The 18,565-nt window shown below is 42.8% G+C and overlaps 1 protein-coding gene across 1 annotated transcript in view; it reads right to left on the bottom strand.

The window, feature by feature from the left end:
- Nucleotides 1–18,565, bottom strand: part of LOC118882004 (SLX4 interacting protein) — a 72,360-nt gene that overhangs the window by 12,860 nt on the left and 40,935 nt on the right. The window contains 2 exon segments of the mRNA XM_036827480.1: nt 9,459–9,547; nt 14,069–14,146. Of these exon segments, the coding sequence (XP_036683375.1) occupies nt 9,459–9,547; nt 14,069–14,146 (167 nt within the window).

The following is an 18,565-nucleotide window of genomic DNA, read 5'->3' as shown; positions in this document are numbered from 1 at the left end:
GGAGATGGAGACGGAGGAAGAGTACGGAACACTGAGCCCGAAGTCCGTGGGCCCAGCTTCCCTAGGTCACTATCTCACTGTGGCATCTGGACAAGCCCCTTATCTTCTCCGAACATCAGTTTCCTCATCTATTTTTAAAAACAGGGGGGGAGGTGATAATAGCTATATAGGGGGCCCTCACCCATCTCCTGGAAACAATACACAGATTTTCTTCTAGGGAGTCGTGTCCCCACTGTCCATCCAAAGTCCATGCCTTTCAGGAGGACTCATCTCCAAGCCTGACTCCAGAAGTGGGCCTGTGACCCAGGCCAGGTGAATCGGAGTTCAGAATTCATGAGCCTCATAGAGATGCAGGGGCTACAGTGGCCCAGGAAGGGGCCTGCTCTCTTTTCCCATGAACCTGCAGCCACCAGGACCAACCACCATGTGGAGGCTGACCATGAAGCCAAACAGTGGAAGGCAGAGCCGACAGATGGTGAGAAACAGTCCTGATGAAAGTCTTTGTCCTCTGATCAACATACCTGAAGTCTGGGCTTTTGAGGCGCATGAGCCAAAAACCGCCCTTTTTTCCCTAAGCCATTTAGAGGTGGCCTTCCTGTCCCTTGAAAACTAAAAGGTTCAAGACTGATACCATCTCTTCTCAGGTTTGTTGCACTTAACAAGTTATTGTATGTGACAACACTCAGCAAACATAAAAGCCTTTTGCAAACAATAAAAGCAGCACAAAGGTAATATATTATCAGCTTATTCTGGGGGAGGGGCAAATACTAATACTAAAGTAAAACACTGGAACTACTGGGCTTCCGTGGTGGCGCAGTGGTTGAGAATCTGCCTGCCAATGCAGGGGACACGGGTTCGAGCCCTGGTCTGGGAAGATCCCACATGCCACGGAGCAACTGGGCCCGTGAACCACAACTACTGAGCCTGTGCATCTGGAGCCTGTGCTCCGAGACAAGAGAGGCCGCGATAGTGAGAGGCCCATGCATCGCGATGAAGAGTGGCCCCCGCTCGCCGCAACTAGAGAAAGCCCTCGCACAGAAACGAAGACCCAACACAGCCAAAAATAGATAAATAAATTAAAAAAAAAAAAAAAACTGGAACTACTTTCAGTTCTTCATGACTTTATAATAATAAGGCAAAAAGAAGTTATCCTCCTAGTTTGGTGTGATGCCTGATGACTTCCAGGAGCACCAGCATGGTGAAATGTGACCTGACACAAAAGGAGCTGCTCACAGAAAAGCAGCCCAAGTAGAGCATGAAATACGACAGTGACCACAGTCTTAGACGGTGATGCAACCTGGTCATGCAGAAACCACACGTCTTCAAATGAAGAGGTCTCTCTTTCCCAAATTTGACTTCTAAGATTTTCTTAAATTATTTGATATTTAATAAGTGAAGGAAGTGAAAAGGACAAAACAGATGGGACAGAGCAGTAACGAACAGTTAAAAGAAAGTATAGAAACATACATGTGTGTATCGGCTCAAAGGAACCAGAGCAAAAAGAGGTACATGAAAAGGAAAGTGGTATCTCAAGAATCCCACCGTGGCCTGAGGCGTTTTCCCTGCAGGTGATAACGCTGGAGGACGTCTGTACTGAGATGCCGCAGACAAAGCCCTTGGTATAGGGACCAGTCCTCATGAGGCACCCGCCAGGCAGACATGACCTCCCCCATCACAGAGGCGAGGAAAGTGACACCCAAGAGGCCATGTCATCTGCCCGATTCCCAAGGGACAAGCCTTTCCGCTTCACTGGGGTCCTCTGGCCCCCAGGCCCTCCACCTCTCTGCCCTCCCACGAAGGGACAAGTCTCTAAGGAGAAGAGGAGCACAGCCTGGCTGATGATGCTGCCACTTGGGTTAGCAGCAGATACCCTAAGATACCCTAGCGTGTTTTTTTTTAATAATTTTTTTAAAGTTTTCATTTCTTGTGAATTGATGACAGTGAAACTATCTTGTGCAGATCTAGGGAAGTACCAATAAAATAGCTGAAAAGAATGTTAACCTGAAAATGAAATCAGTGAAAAAAAAAAAAAAATCAAGGAAGTGATCTTGCAGGAAGTACACATTTCATAGGGATTTTCCAGTGTACACTTACCTAACCCTCGAGAACCTAAAAATAAATCCCAAACAGCCTTGGGCCCCACGGTGGAGTCTCTGGTGCCACACAACTGTGAGAAAACTTGGGTGCTTGAAAGAATTTGTAGGTTTGGGGCCAGTGCTTCTTAAGAAGGGAGAGTACTCACTGACCACTCTGAGAATTGAAGAGAGCTATTTCACTTTGGCCAGAAAAACATAAAAATGCATACCACTCTTTAAAAAAATTTCAGATAATTCATGAATCATAGGTTAATAATGTCCGGTTTAAAAGCTGAAGGGAAATAGCTGTGAAAAATAGAGAGAAACTTAACGGCAATTACCCCAGGCAGAACTACCCTAACCCTTGGAGGTCTCCTTATTCAAAAATACCTTCCCTCAGAGGCCTGTGGTTGAAAACTGCCAACACCCACAGGAAGGTTGCCAGCCCTTCGTTCGTGGTGGTGATCTTTTCCCTGACATCTCCCGTGGCCGAGCATGTGGGTCTGGACAGGATGGGAGAGGAGAGAGGTGGGTAAATGTGCAGGGCCGCCAGGCAGGTGGCAGGACTGGCCAGGGAGGGCCCACTGTGGCCCTGGTTGCCGGTGGGAAGAGGCGTGAGAGTCAGAGCGAAGACACCGCAGATGACTGTCTGATTTCACAATTCTGCTCAGAACTGGCCCTCTGCCCAGGGATGCAGAAGGAACTGCTCTTCCCATCTCCCTCAAACACAGACAGTGAGACCCCCTTTCCAAGTCTCCAGTCTCATGACAGTAACAGACTTCTGTGGACTCGTCTGAGAACGTCGCCCCATTTATGGCATTGCTTCCTTGGGAAAATGAGCACCGAATTCTAAATCATCTGTGCACTAGTGAACTTTCCCAACATAATCCCCTTGCATGTCGACTCCGTCTGTGCTATCGCCGTGGGTGTTCTGATGGCCGTGTGGCTTTTAGGAAGTCGGCCTGAGAGATCTGCTGGTTCCCAACTCCTCTGTACCTCAGAGCAGTGACTGGGTCCTTCCTCCAAAGCAATGTCTCACTGGGAGCATACTGGCAGCTACTGGAAATGAAAGGCGTTTTAACCGGTGGTCTCTACTCTACCTCCTCCTCCCCTGGATGGTGGTTAACAGAGCTCCCACGGGAGGTCTTGAGTTTATGCTCTTGTTGTATCCCTTTGTCCGTCACTGACTTGCTGCCTAAACGGGGCTTTGTCACTTAACTCTTTGGTACTTCAGTTTTTATAGTTGCAAAATGAAGCTGGGTTGGCAAACGGAGATGAAAAATGAGAGTGCTGAGCTTCTTGAGAGAATCACATGTACAAGTATTTTTCTCATTTCTGGCACAGGGGGTAAGGTGTTTAGCTATCTGCTACTCTGGTGTTAATGGCATTTAAATTAACTCCTCTTTGGGGAAGAATGGGAATGATGGTGATAATGATAATTAATATTGCATTGGCCCTTTAGGATTTACATTCTTGTATTCATCATCTCACTTGATCCTTGGGAAGGCTTGCATGGCAGGCATCACTTTTACTTCTGCTTAATAAGTCTGGGGATGGATGCTCCGAGAAGCCAAATGACTTGTCCAAGGTCATCAAGTGAGTGAGGGGAGAGGCAGTGGTCAAAGTCAAGTCTTGTAATTTCACGTTTGATTCCTTTTTCACTTGTTCTATTCCCTGCCATGTTTTGCTTAATTCAATCGATCATCTAGGTAGTCATCAAAGGGAGATTATAGGCCTCTCACAGGAAAGGTACATTATGGGGAAAAGGCACAAAGGATTAGAGGCCCCAGATACATCCTATTCTAACTGACCCTATCTAACTATTCTAACCGAGATACGCCCTACCCTAAGTTATCTATTCTACCTGTTCTAACACAGCAAAGGGCAGGTTCTTTTGGAGGGCTGGAGATGGGGGCCAGGAGACATCTCATTCACAAGTACTGCTGGCTAATCGTTTGGGAGAATTTTATTATTAGGAAGGGAGAACAAAACCTCAGTTTACTGTAACATACAAGCAAAGGATAGTTGATCTTAAAAGAAAATGACTGCCCCAGAGAAAAAATTTTCTTATGGTCTCTGTCATTGTCTAGAAAAACTATTCTAGACAGACCAGAGCAACCAAGAGCATCTTCATCGCCCGCGGCCCCCACCCTGCAGCATTTTCGTTAGCGTCATCCACCTGCCGGTCCACACAAGGGAAGGGCAGGCAGGTGATGGATGCCGCTATAGTTCCCATCCCTATCCAGCCCATCCACAGGCCCGGCCGAGGACACAGACACTTACCACACAGCAAAAACGTCATGCAATTGAAAAGTAAATGATAAACTCACTGAAAGTTATTTTCCTTACTATGTAAGAAGTTTTTATATAGTAAGGAGTTTGTGAAATACAAAAATACCAATAGAAAAACTGACATAAACAGACAATTCACAAATGAGTGGGTCCTAGTTAAAATAAATACAGACCAAACTTAGTTATCAAGTATGAACTACAGAGGAGTACAGACTAGATCATTAACAGAGGTTATCTTTGGGTTGGGAGTTGTGGGTAATTTTTAGTTTCTTCGTATATATTTCGATTCTAAAATCTTTTGTACAATGAACATGTACGATTTTGGTAAGCAGTTATTAAGTAAAAAACTAAGTTCAGAACACTGTGGGAAATGTGAAATATGGAAATGACCTCTTCCCACTCAAGGAAATTTTCCTAGTGCTACAGGAATCTCTTGTTAATGGCTTCCATGTAATTTACCACTAGCATTGTTTAGGAAATACAATAAGATAGGAAGAATGGATTCTTAAAGTCTATGATACAGTAAGGGAAACCTAGAAAAATCATCCACTACTTATTTAATTTTTTTGGTACAAAAAAAAGTGTTCCTCTCTTGAATGATCTGTTTTAAACTTACGCAGAAGTTTCCTCAAGGAAGCTAAATAATTCTGTCATCAGGGTACAGAAGTTAGTGCACAGTCAAATTGTTGTTTACTTCTTCTAGTCTAAAAACTTAAGGACTTAAATGTTTCCTTATAATTTCTATTTATCTTTCCTAAGATTAAACTATAACTCTCCCCTGAATTTTTTTTTTCAATCACAATTTTTAAAGCTATGAGTAAAATGCTTTTGTGCAAAATCATTTTGTGGTTTTCATTTAGCTACATTTTCATCTGCTTTCTCTGATAGAAATTCAGTGTGAGAAAGTATTTTTGAGATAATCTGATACCCTCCCCCTTGACTGAGAGGAAGGCTAAGGCCCACAGAGGTTCAGTTACGCACAGCTGAGAAATACGACAGCCGAGCTAAAAATAACCCAGGCTAGGGCAGTTTATTGCTTCTTTAGACTCATTTGCATTTCAGTTTTATACTCATAAACTAGAAGGAGGATTCTTTAACATTAAACAGTAGTTTGACCTAAGAGAAGTGTTCAGTTTAGTGCTGAAATATTGTCTCTTGTCAGGGCGTGCCAGCAATCCTTCCACTCTGGGCGAGGGCCTAGCACTTTCTGAAGAATCTTAACAGCTGTTTTCACAGCTTGGCCACAAATCAAATGAAGGTGAGGCAGAGAGTCTGAATATCTTAACGTACACATCCACTTTTCTGCAGCTCTAGTGCTAAATGCCATTTTTTAATTTCCCAAACAATCACAGACTTTTACAGCTTAGGTTTAAAAGAAAGTAACTTAGAATTTTGGACTTTCCTTCCCGAATTGTAGAGAGGAGCTGAATGAACCATTAAAGTACAGAACGGGTAAGGCTTTAAGAAAAAAGGAGGCTCTATTAGAATTACAACTTTTAGGTCACCTGGGTCACCTTCAGTACCCTTGATCTGCCATACTGTAAGCTCCTTGAGGGCAAGAACACTGTTTTTCTTTTTCTTTGTTTCTCCAGTGCCTACCAGAGCTCCTGGCACAGAGCCAGCACTCAGCAAACTATGTTAAAATGTGATGGTGAGAGCAGATGGGAAGGGTCTCCAGAGACTAGGAGCGGCTGTAACCAATGTTCTATGAGACAGCAGCTTTGTGCTGACTCTGAAATGTCCCAGATATATACAGAGTTCTGTGATTATTTACACAATAAAGTTATTACTTCGGAAAGTAAAGCTATGACTTTGGTTATGATTCGTTATTTCCTTTAATAAAGGAATGATAAAATGATAAACAATTTTAAATTTCCCAAAGCCCCCCTGGGCTTTACATCTGAGGAAGAAAGCAGTCTTTACATGGGGACCTGGGTTTGTAAACATGAAAGAAAACATTTGCTGGAATGGGATACACTGAGCACGATACAAATTTACTTTCTGCTCTTGGTATTTCTAAGGAAAATAAGGTGAAGGGAAAACAAAACTATGAAACTAAAGGTAAAAACTTGCAAAAAGGTTTCCCAGCTCCATTTCTAGCAATAGGTCCAAAACAGGCTATAAGGGCTTCAAGATTTCTTATGAGAAACTGTAGTAAGAAAAATACAATGACTCATCTCGTAATAATGCCCTTTCTTCCCAAAGTACACATCATGATTCCCACATCCCTGGCACGTGGGCACTCAGGGCAGAGCTATTGCAACACGGAGCACCTCCCCGCACGGAGTCCCTGGTGCACGGGGGTGTGCGTGTGACAGACCTCCCTGGTGCTGGGGGGTGGGGGGCAGCATTGACTGCACTCCTTCTGCCCCCAAAGGAGGGGGATTACTCCCTCTGGGCCGCCTGATCAGGAACAGTGGTTCTTTTGTGCGGCCACCTTTAGGAACCTGGGAGCTGAGTGCATCTGGCTTCCCTGTGTCCAGGCAGAGCAGCTCTGAATAGGCACTCCCAGATTTCCTAGCTGACTGTCATTTAGACACTGAGGATCAAGGAAAGGAAAGGAAAGGGAAAAAGGCAGGAGAAAGGGCATCTCTACTCAAGGCAACAGCACAAGTAAGGGCGCCCTGGCTGCTGCCCAGGTACCGACTCACCCCCATCACTTCCGTGGCTGGGGAAGAGGGAGTTCAGTAAACAGTTATAGGAAAAATAATTTATACCAAAGAAGTACCTCTGATACAGCTGCTCAGGAAGCCCATTCCCCAGGCCTCGCCCAGTCAGACATTCCTGGAGAGTAACTACCAAGAGAAAATGAGATGGATCCGGCCCTTTGGTGAGTATCAGTGTAAAGTGATAAAAGAATTCGAAGCTTTAAGGAATGTTAAGGAAGTTCAAGGGATACTCAGAGGAGAGCCAGACCTCACTGGCTTTGGGCATCTGAGGGAGAGTAAGAATAACGGGAGTAACTTTGCCTTCTCTCTGGCAGAAGGCAATTCTGGGAGGGAAGGATTGTTTATTGATCCCTAAGTAGCTGAGACTGGAGGGATCTGCAGACGTCAAATATCAATGAGGACAGAGTCCAAGGCACTTGTAATGGAAGGACTGAGGCCTTGGCTGGACGGGCCATTTGTGGGAGAGAGGGCCCTCTGCTTGACCTGGGTATGTTACCGGTTCTGGGAGAAGGAGCTTGAGGAAGTGGTGGACAGGCCTGTGAGGAGGGCCACTGTACAGGCAGGCTGGCCACGCAGAGGGGCGCACGGAGCCTGCGCCTGGGATGAAGCCATCTGGCGGTGCCAGGCGTTAGCTGACTTGTACACGTGTGGCTGGGAAAGCGGGTATGGGAAAGATGGTCAGAGGTGGGGAAAAGGGAAGCTCAAGAGACAGAGACTGACCACATCTAAAGAGAAGCGCTCCAAACAGTGAAAGATCCTCATGATGTAAATGGCACTTTTCTCATAAGCTAACGTGGTTCAGTCTGACAGTGTTATCCCTGGATATCAGAACATTCTGAACATGAGACCACGGAACTGGCTCACGCAAAAGGCTCAGACCAGTCAACTTTTCAGAATGACAATTCTTAACATTTAGGATGTCCTCCAGATTATAAGATTTATATGACAGCAGCTATAGGAAACTTACATCTGTATAAATACCAATGCCCCTAAGGAGGATAATATTTCATTTGTATGGAGATGTTTTAACTCACCCTTAATAATTTAAAATATTACATATTAATATAACATATCATACAAGATCTAATTTCTTCTGTATTCCATCTGAAAACAATAGTACTTTGTGGTACAATTAATTGTTGTTTTCTCAAACCACAAATCAATTTCTTCATTGGTCTGAGAATCAGTTAAGCTATATTACATTATAGTTGTTTGCCAACAGCATTACGACTTTAGTATTTATTAATTTACTAAGATAACTCAACATCCTATAAATACTTCACAAATAAACTTTCAATACTTTTCACCAGATCTGCCCCATTTATTTCACTTAATGTGTATACTTAGCGTTTAATTGATAGATGAAATAAGGGTCTCACTGGCTTTTCTGAAGGGCTCATCTGCTACGGACGAAGGTATCTGAATTTAAATCTGCATTCTCTGCTCTTTACTTTTGCTGGGTCTCTGTTCACCCTTCTAGTCTCTAAAACACTTTTCCTATGTATTTATTTAAGATAAGATAAGAAGCTGGTTTTAGACCATGTGGGCCAAATTTCAAATGGATTAAAAAATAATAAACATAAGGGATAATCTAATATCCCTATAAATTATTTTAGAAGCATAATAATCATGTCATATTTCATGTCCACGTTTAACGTCTATTAGATTTTTTTCCCTCTTTGTTAAAGTTTCAAGTCACAAGTCCAAGTCCAAAAATATGAAAAAAAAATTGGTACAGAGGTAAGTTCTGATAGATTGAGCTGTGACTGCAGCAAGATACGCACACACACACCAAGGAGACTCTCAAACGTATATGCTAAGCTTAAAAGACAAAGCTGTAAGCTATAACATTAGGAGTGAATTTTCAGTATCCATTTGTCTGCATAGAGAACTCCAGCGAAACAGAAATAGGACTGATGGAGCTCAAAACTTAGCACGAGAAAAGAGAGAGAAAACAAACCCTATCAGCTAAGAAATAACACACTGGGGAAAAGTACTGGTTCTCATGAAAATGTCAGTGATTCACCATGGAATAAAATTCAAAAGCCACTGACCCCAATGAAAGCTTCTAGTGGAAACATGTGGATTTTGCTTCATTTCATTTAAAGAATGCTTTATATTTCATTTAAATACTATCATAAGCGTTTTCACAGTTTTTGTGATATGTTTTCTCATTTTTATATTGCTACGGAAGAGATACTATTGATCATGCTAAATTTTCAAGGGGCCTTCAAGAAAAGAAGCAGCACATCAATTAATCAATATTAATCATGCAAAATAGGTAAGACTTTTTGGTCCCTTAAAACATGCACTGAGGGCTCAACAGCTGAATGAGAATAGACGACAATACTCTTTTCTATTTTTCATAGTAACTCATCATTTAAGCAGATTTATTTGCTTACAGAATTTTTTTCATACGTACCAACTCTTCACTCTGACTTGCCAAAAGATCGTGACTGAATGCAAGCTGACTTACGCAGACCACAAATCTGTCGGGAAATACCCGGAGTTCTGTACAAAATGAAGGAAATCACATTACTAAAGGTATCAAAAGACTAAACACAGAAATGCTTGGTCCCAGACTTTTGAGTTACAGCAATAAGCGTGTATGTATCAGACACGTGTCTTCCCCCCTCCCCTCATTTCAGTGTTTGCCATCAATACTGCGGGGCAAGCACAAACCTCTAGGGATGGCCGAGGAGGCTGCAGATTGGTCCACCTGAGCCCCTGGACCATTATATCACATGAAACCCCCAGGCAGGGCCTTTACAGCTTTCCCTCTGTGTCAGTTTGCTGTTTTCTGTTCAGAACTCACATTTAGGAAATAGGGTCAACGTTTACTAATGAGTGCTGAGACGTACACAGGAAGATGACGAAAATCTGAAAACGTGACTCGACAGTGTTCTTACTAGTTTACTTATCCTCTCCTCGGTCACCTGGTCTTGGAGAGGTTCCCCTACAACTGATCTGAACCAGGCTATGAAAACAGCAGTGTCACTGATTAGGAATTAATGATCAAACTTAAGGAAATGGTTAAATGTGCAATAGTAAAGCTGATACAACAATACCACAGTTGCAGTGATCTATTATTACAACTTCTTAAAGCAAAACCACTGACTTCCGGGTGGGGAAGGCTGAATGAATCACAGAACCAGACTTCTCAACACTCAATGAAAGGACTATAAAATGGTAAATGCTACCTGTGTGCCTCCTCCTCCACCTGTCTATCCATCTCTCCATTCATTCATGCAGCCTCCACCTATCTTTGGAGGGATGCTTAGCTGATGTTAACAGTGTACCTTCTGGGGGGTGGGGGTGGGAGGGTCTTCTCTCCCCTTCTTCTACTTGGTTGTATTGCCTGAATATTTTTTATAATACATATCATATTTATAACAGAAATAAAGCCATCTTTTTCTAAAAGAGAAAACCTTCCTCTTAGATGTGACCAATTTTTATTACGAGTCATGAAAGTGAAGCCTTTTACATACATTGCACGCTTCCAACAACGGATGACAACGGGAGAGCACTGAAGGTAGTGACGGAAGCCAAGCGTGAAGGTGTCAGTTACACAGACACACAACTTCTGCACAGTTAACGCCTCACACCACTCGGGGAGGTTAAATGATACCAAAAGGCCTAGTAAGCTAATGTTCTGGGATCTGCTCTCTCCTCACCAGGACCACTGTTGTCTCCTTGGGAGGGTCACTCTTCTCTATTCCAATTCATTCTACTCAGGGCAAGCGGGGTAGCAGTTCCAACAAGAGCTCCGCTTACCCTGCTCAGAACCCCACCCTGGCTCCTCACTGCTCACCATGCGACGGGCAAACATTCAGTCTCCACGACTGGGGCCTAACCTGCTATTCTGATCTGACTCTCTCTAGTCCTTCTCATGCAGAAACCCCTATTTCAGGGGGTCTAGTGTGTTTAAACTTTGACCCACATGGGTGCTATATCTGGCTAGGTGGCTAGGGTGGACATTGAAAAGGCAGAAAAACAAAGTTAACAAAGCAGTTAGTATTTATTCACTAATTCTTCCAATATCTTATTGAGATAAAAGGTAAATAGTCTACTTCCTGCTTTATGGAAGGGGAAACTGAGCCTCACAATTCATTATTTGCACCCCTGCCCCCCAATATCACAATCTTGAAATATAGTTCATTAGTGGATCAGAACTAGAATTCAAAATGATCAGTTTTATCAAATGATTCCTCCCGAAAATAAGAACGCTAGGGCTTCCCTGGTGGCGCAGTGGTTAAGAATCCGCCTGCCAATGCAGGGGACATGGGTTCGAGCCCTGGTCTGGGAAGATCCCACATGCCGCGGAGCAACTAAGCCCATGCACCACAACTACTGAGCCTGCACTCTAGAGCCCGCGAGCCACAATCACTGAAGCCCGCGTGCCTAGAGCCCGTGCTCTGCAACAAGAGAGACCACTGCAATGAGAAGCTGGCACACCGCAATGAAGAGTAGACCCCGCTCGCCACAACTAGAGAAAGCCCGCGCACAGCAACAAAGACCCAATGCAGCCAAAAATAAATAAATTAAAAAAAAAAAAAAAAGAAAAGAAAATAAGAATGCTAGAATGGCAGATTTTAAACAATTTGGTGCCAGGTATTATATAAACAGAAAGCCACTTATGTACCCTTTCACTCTGCTTAGGTTATAACTGAGATTTATATTATGTCAATATTTAAATAAAGTAAAGATTTAGGCAATGGCAGTCCCTACCAGGAAGGGTAGCTAGGCTGTATTTTAACAGATACAAAGTTAACTGGTTTATTTTACTAAGAGAACTGAACAGAGTGGAAGGCCCCACTGTGAGAGTAACATAGTCAACTGACACTTAAAGTTAAGCAAGTGCAGGAGGGTTCCCTTTTCACCACACCCTTCCAGAATTTATTGTTTCTAGATTTTTTGATAATGGCCATTCTGACGGGAGTGAGGTGATACCTTATTGTAGTTTTGATTTGCATTTCTCTAATAATTAGTGATGTTGAACATCTTTTCATGTGCCTCTTGGCCATGTGTATGTCTTCTTTGGAGAAATGTCTATTTAGGCCTTCCGCCCATTTTTTAATTGGATTATTTGGTTTTTTGATATTGAGCTCCATGAGCTGTTTGCATATTTTTGGAGTTTAATCCGTTGTCTGTTGTTTTGTTTGCAAATATTTTCTCCCATTCTGAGGGTTATCTTTTCGTCTTGTTTATGGTTTCCTTTGCTGTGCGAAAGCTTTTAAGTTTAATTAGGTCCCATTTGTTTATTTTTGTTTTTATTTTCATTACTCTAGGAGGTGGGTCAAAAAAGATCTTGCTGTGGTTTATATCAAAGAGTGTTTTTCCTATGTTTTCCCCTAAGAGTTTTATAGTGTCTGGTCTTACATTTAGGTCTTTAATCCACTTGGAGTTTATTTTTGTGTATGGTGTTAGGCAGTGTACTAATTTCATTCTTTTACATGTACCTGTCCAGTTTTCCCAGCACCACTTATTGAAGAGGCTGACATTTCTCCATTGTATATTCTTGCTTCCTTTGTCATAAATTAGGTGACCATATGTGCGTGGGTTTATCTCTGGGCATTCTATCCTGTACCACTGATCTATATTTCTATTTTTGTGCCAGTACCATACTGTCTTGATTGCTGTAGCTTTGTAGTATAGTTTGAGGTGGAAAGGGAACCCTCCTGCACTGTTGGTGGAAATGTAAATTGATACAACCACTATGGAGAACAGTATGGAGGTTCCTTAAAAAACTAAAATTAGAACTACTATATGACCCAGCAATCCCACTACTGGGCATATACCCTGAGAAAACCATAATTCAAAGAGAGACATGTACCACAGTGTTCACTGCAGCACTATTTACAATAGCCAGGACACGGAAGCAACCTAAATGTCCATCGACAGAGGAATGGATAAAGAAAACGTGGCACATATATACAATGGAATATTACCATTATAAAGAAATGAAATTGAGTTATTTGTAGTGAGGTGGATGGACCTACAGTCTGTCATACGGAGTGAAGTTAAGTCAGAAAGAGAAAAACAAATACCATATGCTAACGCATATATATGGAATCTAAAAAAAAAAATGGCACTGATGAACCTAGTGGCAGGGCAGGAATAAAGACGCAGACATAGAGAATGGACTTGAGGACATGGAGGGGGGTGGGCGGAGGGGGAAGCTGGGGCAAAGTGAGAGTAACATCGACACTACCAAATGTAAGATAGTCAGCTAGTGGGAAGCAGCAGCATAGCACAGGGAGATCAGCTCGGTGCTTTGCGATGACCTAGAGAGGTGGGATAGGGAGGGTGGGAGGGAGGCTCAAGAGCGAGGGAATATGGGGATATATGTATGCACATGGTTGATTCACTTTGTTGTACAACAGAAACTAACACAGTATTGTGAAGCAATTATACTCCAATAAAGATGCATTAAAAAAAAAAAGTAAGTGCAGGTAATTGCAGATACCAAGAGCAAACCTCCGCACAGTTAATTTTTAAAGTGTCTGTTTCATGTCTTATGTACTAAAATCATCCAAGGAAGCTGAGCTAGATTTTCTTTCAGATCGTTAGCATCTGACTCTGTTGTTGTTGGCTGGACACGTCTGAAATAATTTCCTCAGTGGGCGTCTTGACCTGGGGAAACGGGGGCTGGGCGGGGGGAAAGCAGGCCTCATCACACACCTAGGAAAGCATCTTCTTGTGCACGTGCTTGCTCTGTACTCCTGGGCCTTGGTGTGCACGGACAATGGTGAAGTGAGTCACAGTTTAACTGCCTGTCCAGTCTCTCTGGAAACTCAAGGAAAGTGCTGAGATGCAGCAGGAAAGGAAAGTGGAGCGTGGCACCACTCACTGCGCTCAGGCAGGCAGTAAACAGTGCAAGATGAAACACAAATAATCATAAGTGCTTGCAAATACTAAGTGTCATGAAGGCTATGAGGCAACTAGGAATCTTCATTCCTTAGTTTTCACCCCTTCTCTAAGGACACATTAATTGTACAGAATGCCTGACTACCCAAGAAATCGGCTTCTCACCTGCATTCTGTGAGCCCCCGAGGCAGCGGAGACGTATCCCTCTCTTGAGGAAGTAGGCTGTGATTTGAAAGCCATAACCTGTAAAGTGAATATCATATGATATCACTCATATGTGGAATCTAATTTAAAAAATGATACAAATGAACGTATTTACAAAACAGAAACAGACTCACAGATTTCTAAAACAAACCCATGGTTACCAAAGGGGAAATGTGGAAGGGGAGGGATAAATTAGGAGCTTGGGATTAACATACACACACTACTATACATAAAATAGATGACCAACAAGGACCTAATGTACAGCACAGGGAACTCTACTCAATACTCTTTAATGACCTATATGGGGAAAGGATCTGAAAAAGAATGAATATGTGTCTATGTGTAACTGAATCACTTTGCTGTACACCTGAAACTAACACAACTTTGTAAATCAAGTATACCCCAATAAAAATTAAAAAAACAAAACAAAAACCTGTAAAGTGAAAGAAGACAGCATTAGATAATAAGCTTGTTTGTGACTGAATCCCACGGGCCCAGCCCAGTGCCTGCCATCCAGTAAGCATTCAATGATTACCTAGTGAGTAAAAGATGAAGAGACTCCGTAGAGGGCCTCGCTTAGAGGAAGGGGTGAACAAACAGTGTACGCTTAGCTCTTCCAGGAGGCCCGGCCACGGCACCTGAAATAGCCTCCAGTCCCTGAAGCAGCTCAGTTACTTTATCTGTAAATTGGAATAAATGAGGTCTGACCAAACAGGCCTAACAACCAGTCCCTCCAGGTTGGAGGATTAATTCAGGCTGAGCTGGTGCACCAATCTTGGCCACCTTCTGATGCTCATTACTTATCAGCTCACAGAAAGAAGAGTTTCATACCTATTTGAAGATGGGTGTATTTCGCCCGTAAATAAGTTATTCTAATTCAAGTACAGTAAAGCCTTTATATAGGATGAGATGAAAAGAAATAGGACATGAACCTCCCCCCCAACCCAAGAAAAGAGAAGAGGCAGAAAGAAAACTCTCCAATCCACCAGAATGGCCAAACTGAAAAAGGCCAAGAGCACCAAGTGTTGGCAATAATGTGGGCAAATGGGAATTCTCATGCACTGCTGGTGGAAGTATGAAATGGTACAGCTTCTTTCAACATCGAAAGCTGAACTTAAGCATAAACACACAGAACATTAAGAGCACTTTTCACAATAGTCCCAAACTGGAACCAATGCAAATACCCATCAAAAGTAGAATTTTTAATTGAAAAAAAGGGAGGAGGTAATAGTCACACAGTGCAATCCTACTCTGCCCCTAAAAATGAATAAGCTACAACTAGAGGCAATATCAGAACTGAATCTCACACACATGATGTTAAGTGAAAGAAGCCTGGTCCAAAGGAGTGCATTCCATCTGTGATGATGGAGACATTACCATTCACCTTACAGGGTGGCAATGGAATTTCAGGTGGCTCACAGGAAGTACCAGCATAGTTCCTTCCTTCCTTCCAGCCCCCCTCCAGGTATAAACTACTCTGTTGATGACTCTCCTGAAATAATCAAGTAAAAACGTCCGGTTAACACAGTCCAGTACTTGGTGGAAGAATCAGAAGTGAAAGGCCCACCAAAGATTGGTGAGGGTTCCCAGGTCCTAAAACAACCTCAGAAAATTGCTAACTCTTAAAGACAGTATTTTATTCATGAAATTGGAAGGTCCAGGAGTTAAAAGAGGTGGTCTCCAGGCCCACTGGATTCTCCAAAGACTATCATTATGATTGTTTTGAAATAACTTGTACATAAAGAATACAATTAAAGTTTCCAGTTTTACATTCAAGTATCCTTCTGTCACCCTCGTAGACAGATCCAGAACATCAGTGACCACAGACTTGATGTTCTGTCTACACAAGCTACGGCTCTGACAGCACAACTGCTTCAGTCACGGGGATTTCGAAGTAACAGTGACATCTATGATGGGATAATCTCCACATTTACTGAGATGAAATATATTTTCTCCTAACATACTTGAAGTGGATTGCACTTTGGTCATGTGGCTTTCTTCTGCTTAAAGTGTCAAACAAAATATGCACACCACTGGCATTATTCTGAGTGCTTTAAAACAAATACTTCAGCCCTTAGGTCACCGAGAGAGTGGAAGTGACATCCACATCTGTTTATTTGTCCTACTGCTGGGGGAGGGGGATGGTGAGAGAGGAGTCCTTAACAATTTGGGATTTACAAACACACAAAGAAAGGTGATTTTCAAAGTAATGATTTATCATGTAAGTCTTCCAAAGGACTGACAACAACAACAAAAATGCAATATCGAAGTCATTCTGCCTTTGCTGGTGGATCACACTTAATGCTGATAGTTCCAGGTGATCAAGAGTCCGATGGCATGCTCAAATTTTCAAAACTCTTTTCCCTGTACAAAATCTCCAGCGATAAAGTGTTATTAGTAGGAAGGGGCTAAATCTGAAGTCGACTAGGAAAGCTCGAGCTCGAGCTCAGGAAGCCTGGTATCTGGAGATACCACTTGAGTAATAACTAAATCCTGCTTGGTCAGCTGTCTCAGTAGGACACTTTCCCCTATAGAAAAATAAAGCAGTATAAGTCAAATTCTGACTGTTTTACTACTGACATTACTAGGAGAAATGAGTTTATCGAAATCTTTCCTCTTCTGTCCCCCACCCTCCCGGACAGGATTATGTTAAAGGCAATCATTCCTCAGCTGGTGTCTTGTTATGGTTTTAGTGGAAAACCCTGTCGAATGGCACCTATAAGAGAAATGGTAAGTTTACCATGTAAAAGAGATTTGCACCTGCTTAGTTCAAATTCTACTGGCTGTAGGAAACCTTATTGTTTAAAGAGAAACTTGAAGAGAGAGAAAACACAAGAAGTATTTATGTCAGTTCTTATGGCAAACTAATTTTGATATGTAAACGAAGAAACTCACTGCTGTTGAAATATACTGAACTGCAATGCTTAGGGAGTTGTACTTCATTTATCCATAGATAATAGGCAGTGATAAAGACTACATTACCTTTGCTCTTTAATGAAACTGGCTTCACAGACTTGAGCAGGCTACTGAGATTCTGTACTTATCCAGGGTTAATGTAAAGCTGCACTACTCTCGAAAGCTAAATAGCAGCTTGGCAAAGAATCCAGGAGGCCCTCTGCTTCCCCTTCTTGGGCACCAGCTTGCAACGCTGATGTTCTAAGTGCCTGGAACCAGGGTCAGGGCCAGCGGGGGAAGAAGCAAAATGGAAATCATAAAGTGATATTCATCTGAAAACTACATGGCAATGGTATTCCAAGATCCAGAGGCACTTATAAATCACGCTTAAGGATGCCTGTTTTCTTTGAGCTACTGTGGGCCTCCTTAATTTGAAAAAACTGTCTGTAGCCACAGAAAGAGATTGGGGTTAGAGAGAGGACTGCTTTGTAGTGGAAGCACCTTTCCACCAGGAGTCTTCAGGTATGTCTACTTCTAGAAATAATTTATATTTCTGCGTTGCTTAATGTCATGAGATGTCCAGTACCAGCAGGAGGCCATCGTCTCCCATGGTCCCCAAGCAGCCCCAAAAGTCTCCCATCCCTGTGCCTCCCGCATTCCGTACTTTATAAAGAGCTGTTGCACTTCCGGCTACCTTTCTACAGACAACCTTGCAAACCCCAATGAAGCCGCAGATGACGACTTGTTACCGCATGTACTTCCTTCTGTTCTTCACCAAAGAACATTAAGTATCCAAGAAAAAAAGGAGGCAGGGGTCAGTAATATTTGTGAGAGAAAGAAAGGGTGGTCCATGTTTTAAGGACGAAGTTCTGCTACTATTTCATTTCACATTCTGTCTAAAATAAACTGTTCCAAATGGCTTTATTAGAAATTCAGAGATTTCATGAATAGAAAGGGAAAAAAACAAACAAAAAAAATCAAATATGAGTTGAACAAATTCCATCCTGGCTTAGCAAGGCAATAGATTAGTTTTAAGTAGTACTGTGCTCCAATGAGTAATACTTTTGAAGGGAGTGGTCGTTTATTTGGGGTGTTACATTTCATAGTCCCAAGACACTAAGAGCAAATATCCAACATGGAGTTTTTACTGTAAAACTATCCAGCTTCCCTTGTTTTCCAGGGGATTCCTGGCCAACATGACTTGAGCTTCCCCAAGACTGCCAAGGGGAAGCTGTGGTCCAGTGCATCATGGTGGGAAGCCCTCTCCCACGGCGACTAGGAGACCAATTCACGGGGAGCCTGGGAAACTGCCTTGGGTCAGCCTGCTGAGCCCCTGGACAGCCGGGCAGGTAAGCACCCTTCACAGTGGGCTCCGCCCACCACTTCATGGCTCCCCTCCAGCAAAGCCTTCTCCCAAACCACAGGGTAGCCTCAGCAAGACATACTGTGTCCCACAACACTTCTCTCCCGGAGGTGACTGCTTCCTTAGTATCATCACGCACAAGCATGAAAAATTTCAAACACTCAGAAAAGAGGAAAAACAGTGCCATGAACACCCAAAAG

This window comes from Balaenoptera musculus, chromosome 15 (assembly GCF_009873245.2).
Source record: "Balaenoptera musculus isolate JJ_BM4_2016_0621 chromosome 15, mBalMus1.pri.v3, whole genome shotgun sequence".
Taxonomy (NCBI): Eukaryota; Metazoa; Chordata; class Mammalia; order Artiodactyla; family Balaenopteridae; genus Balaenoptera; species Balaenoptera musculus.
The sequence above is the reverse complement of the archived record's forward strand: the minus strand, read 5'-3'. Positions and strand labels throughout refer to the sequence as shown.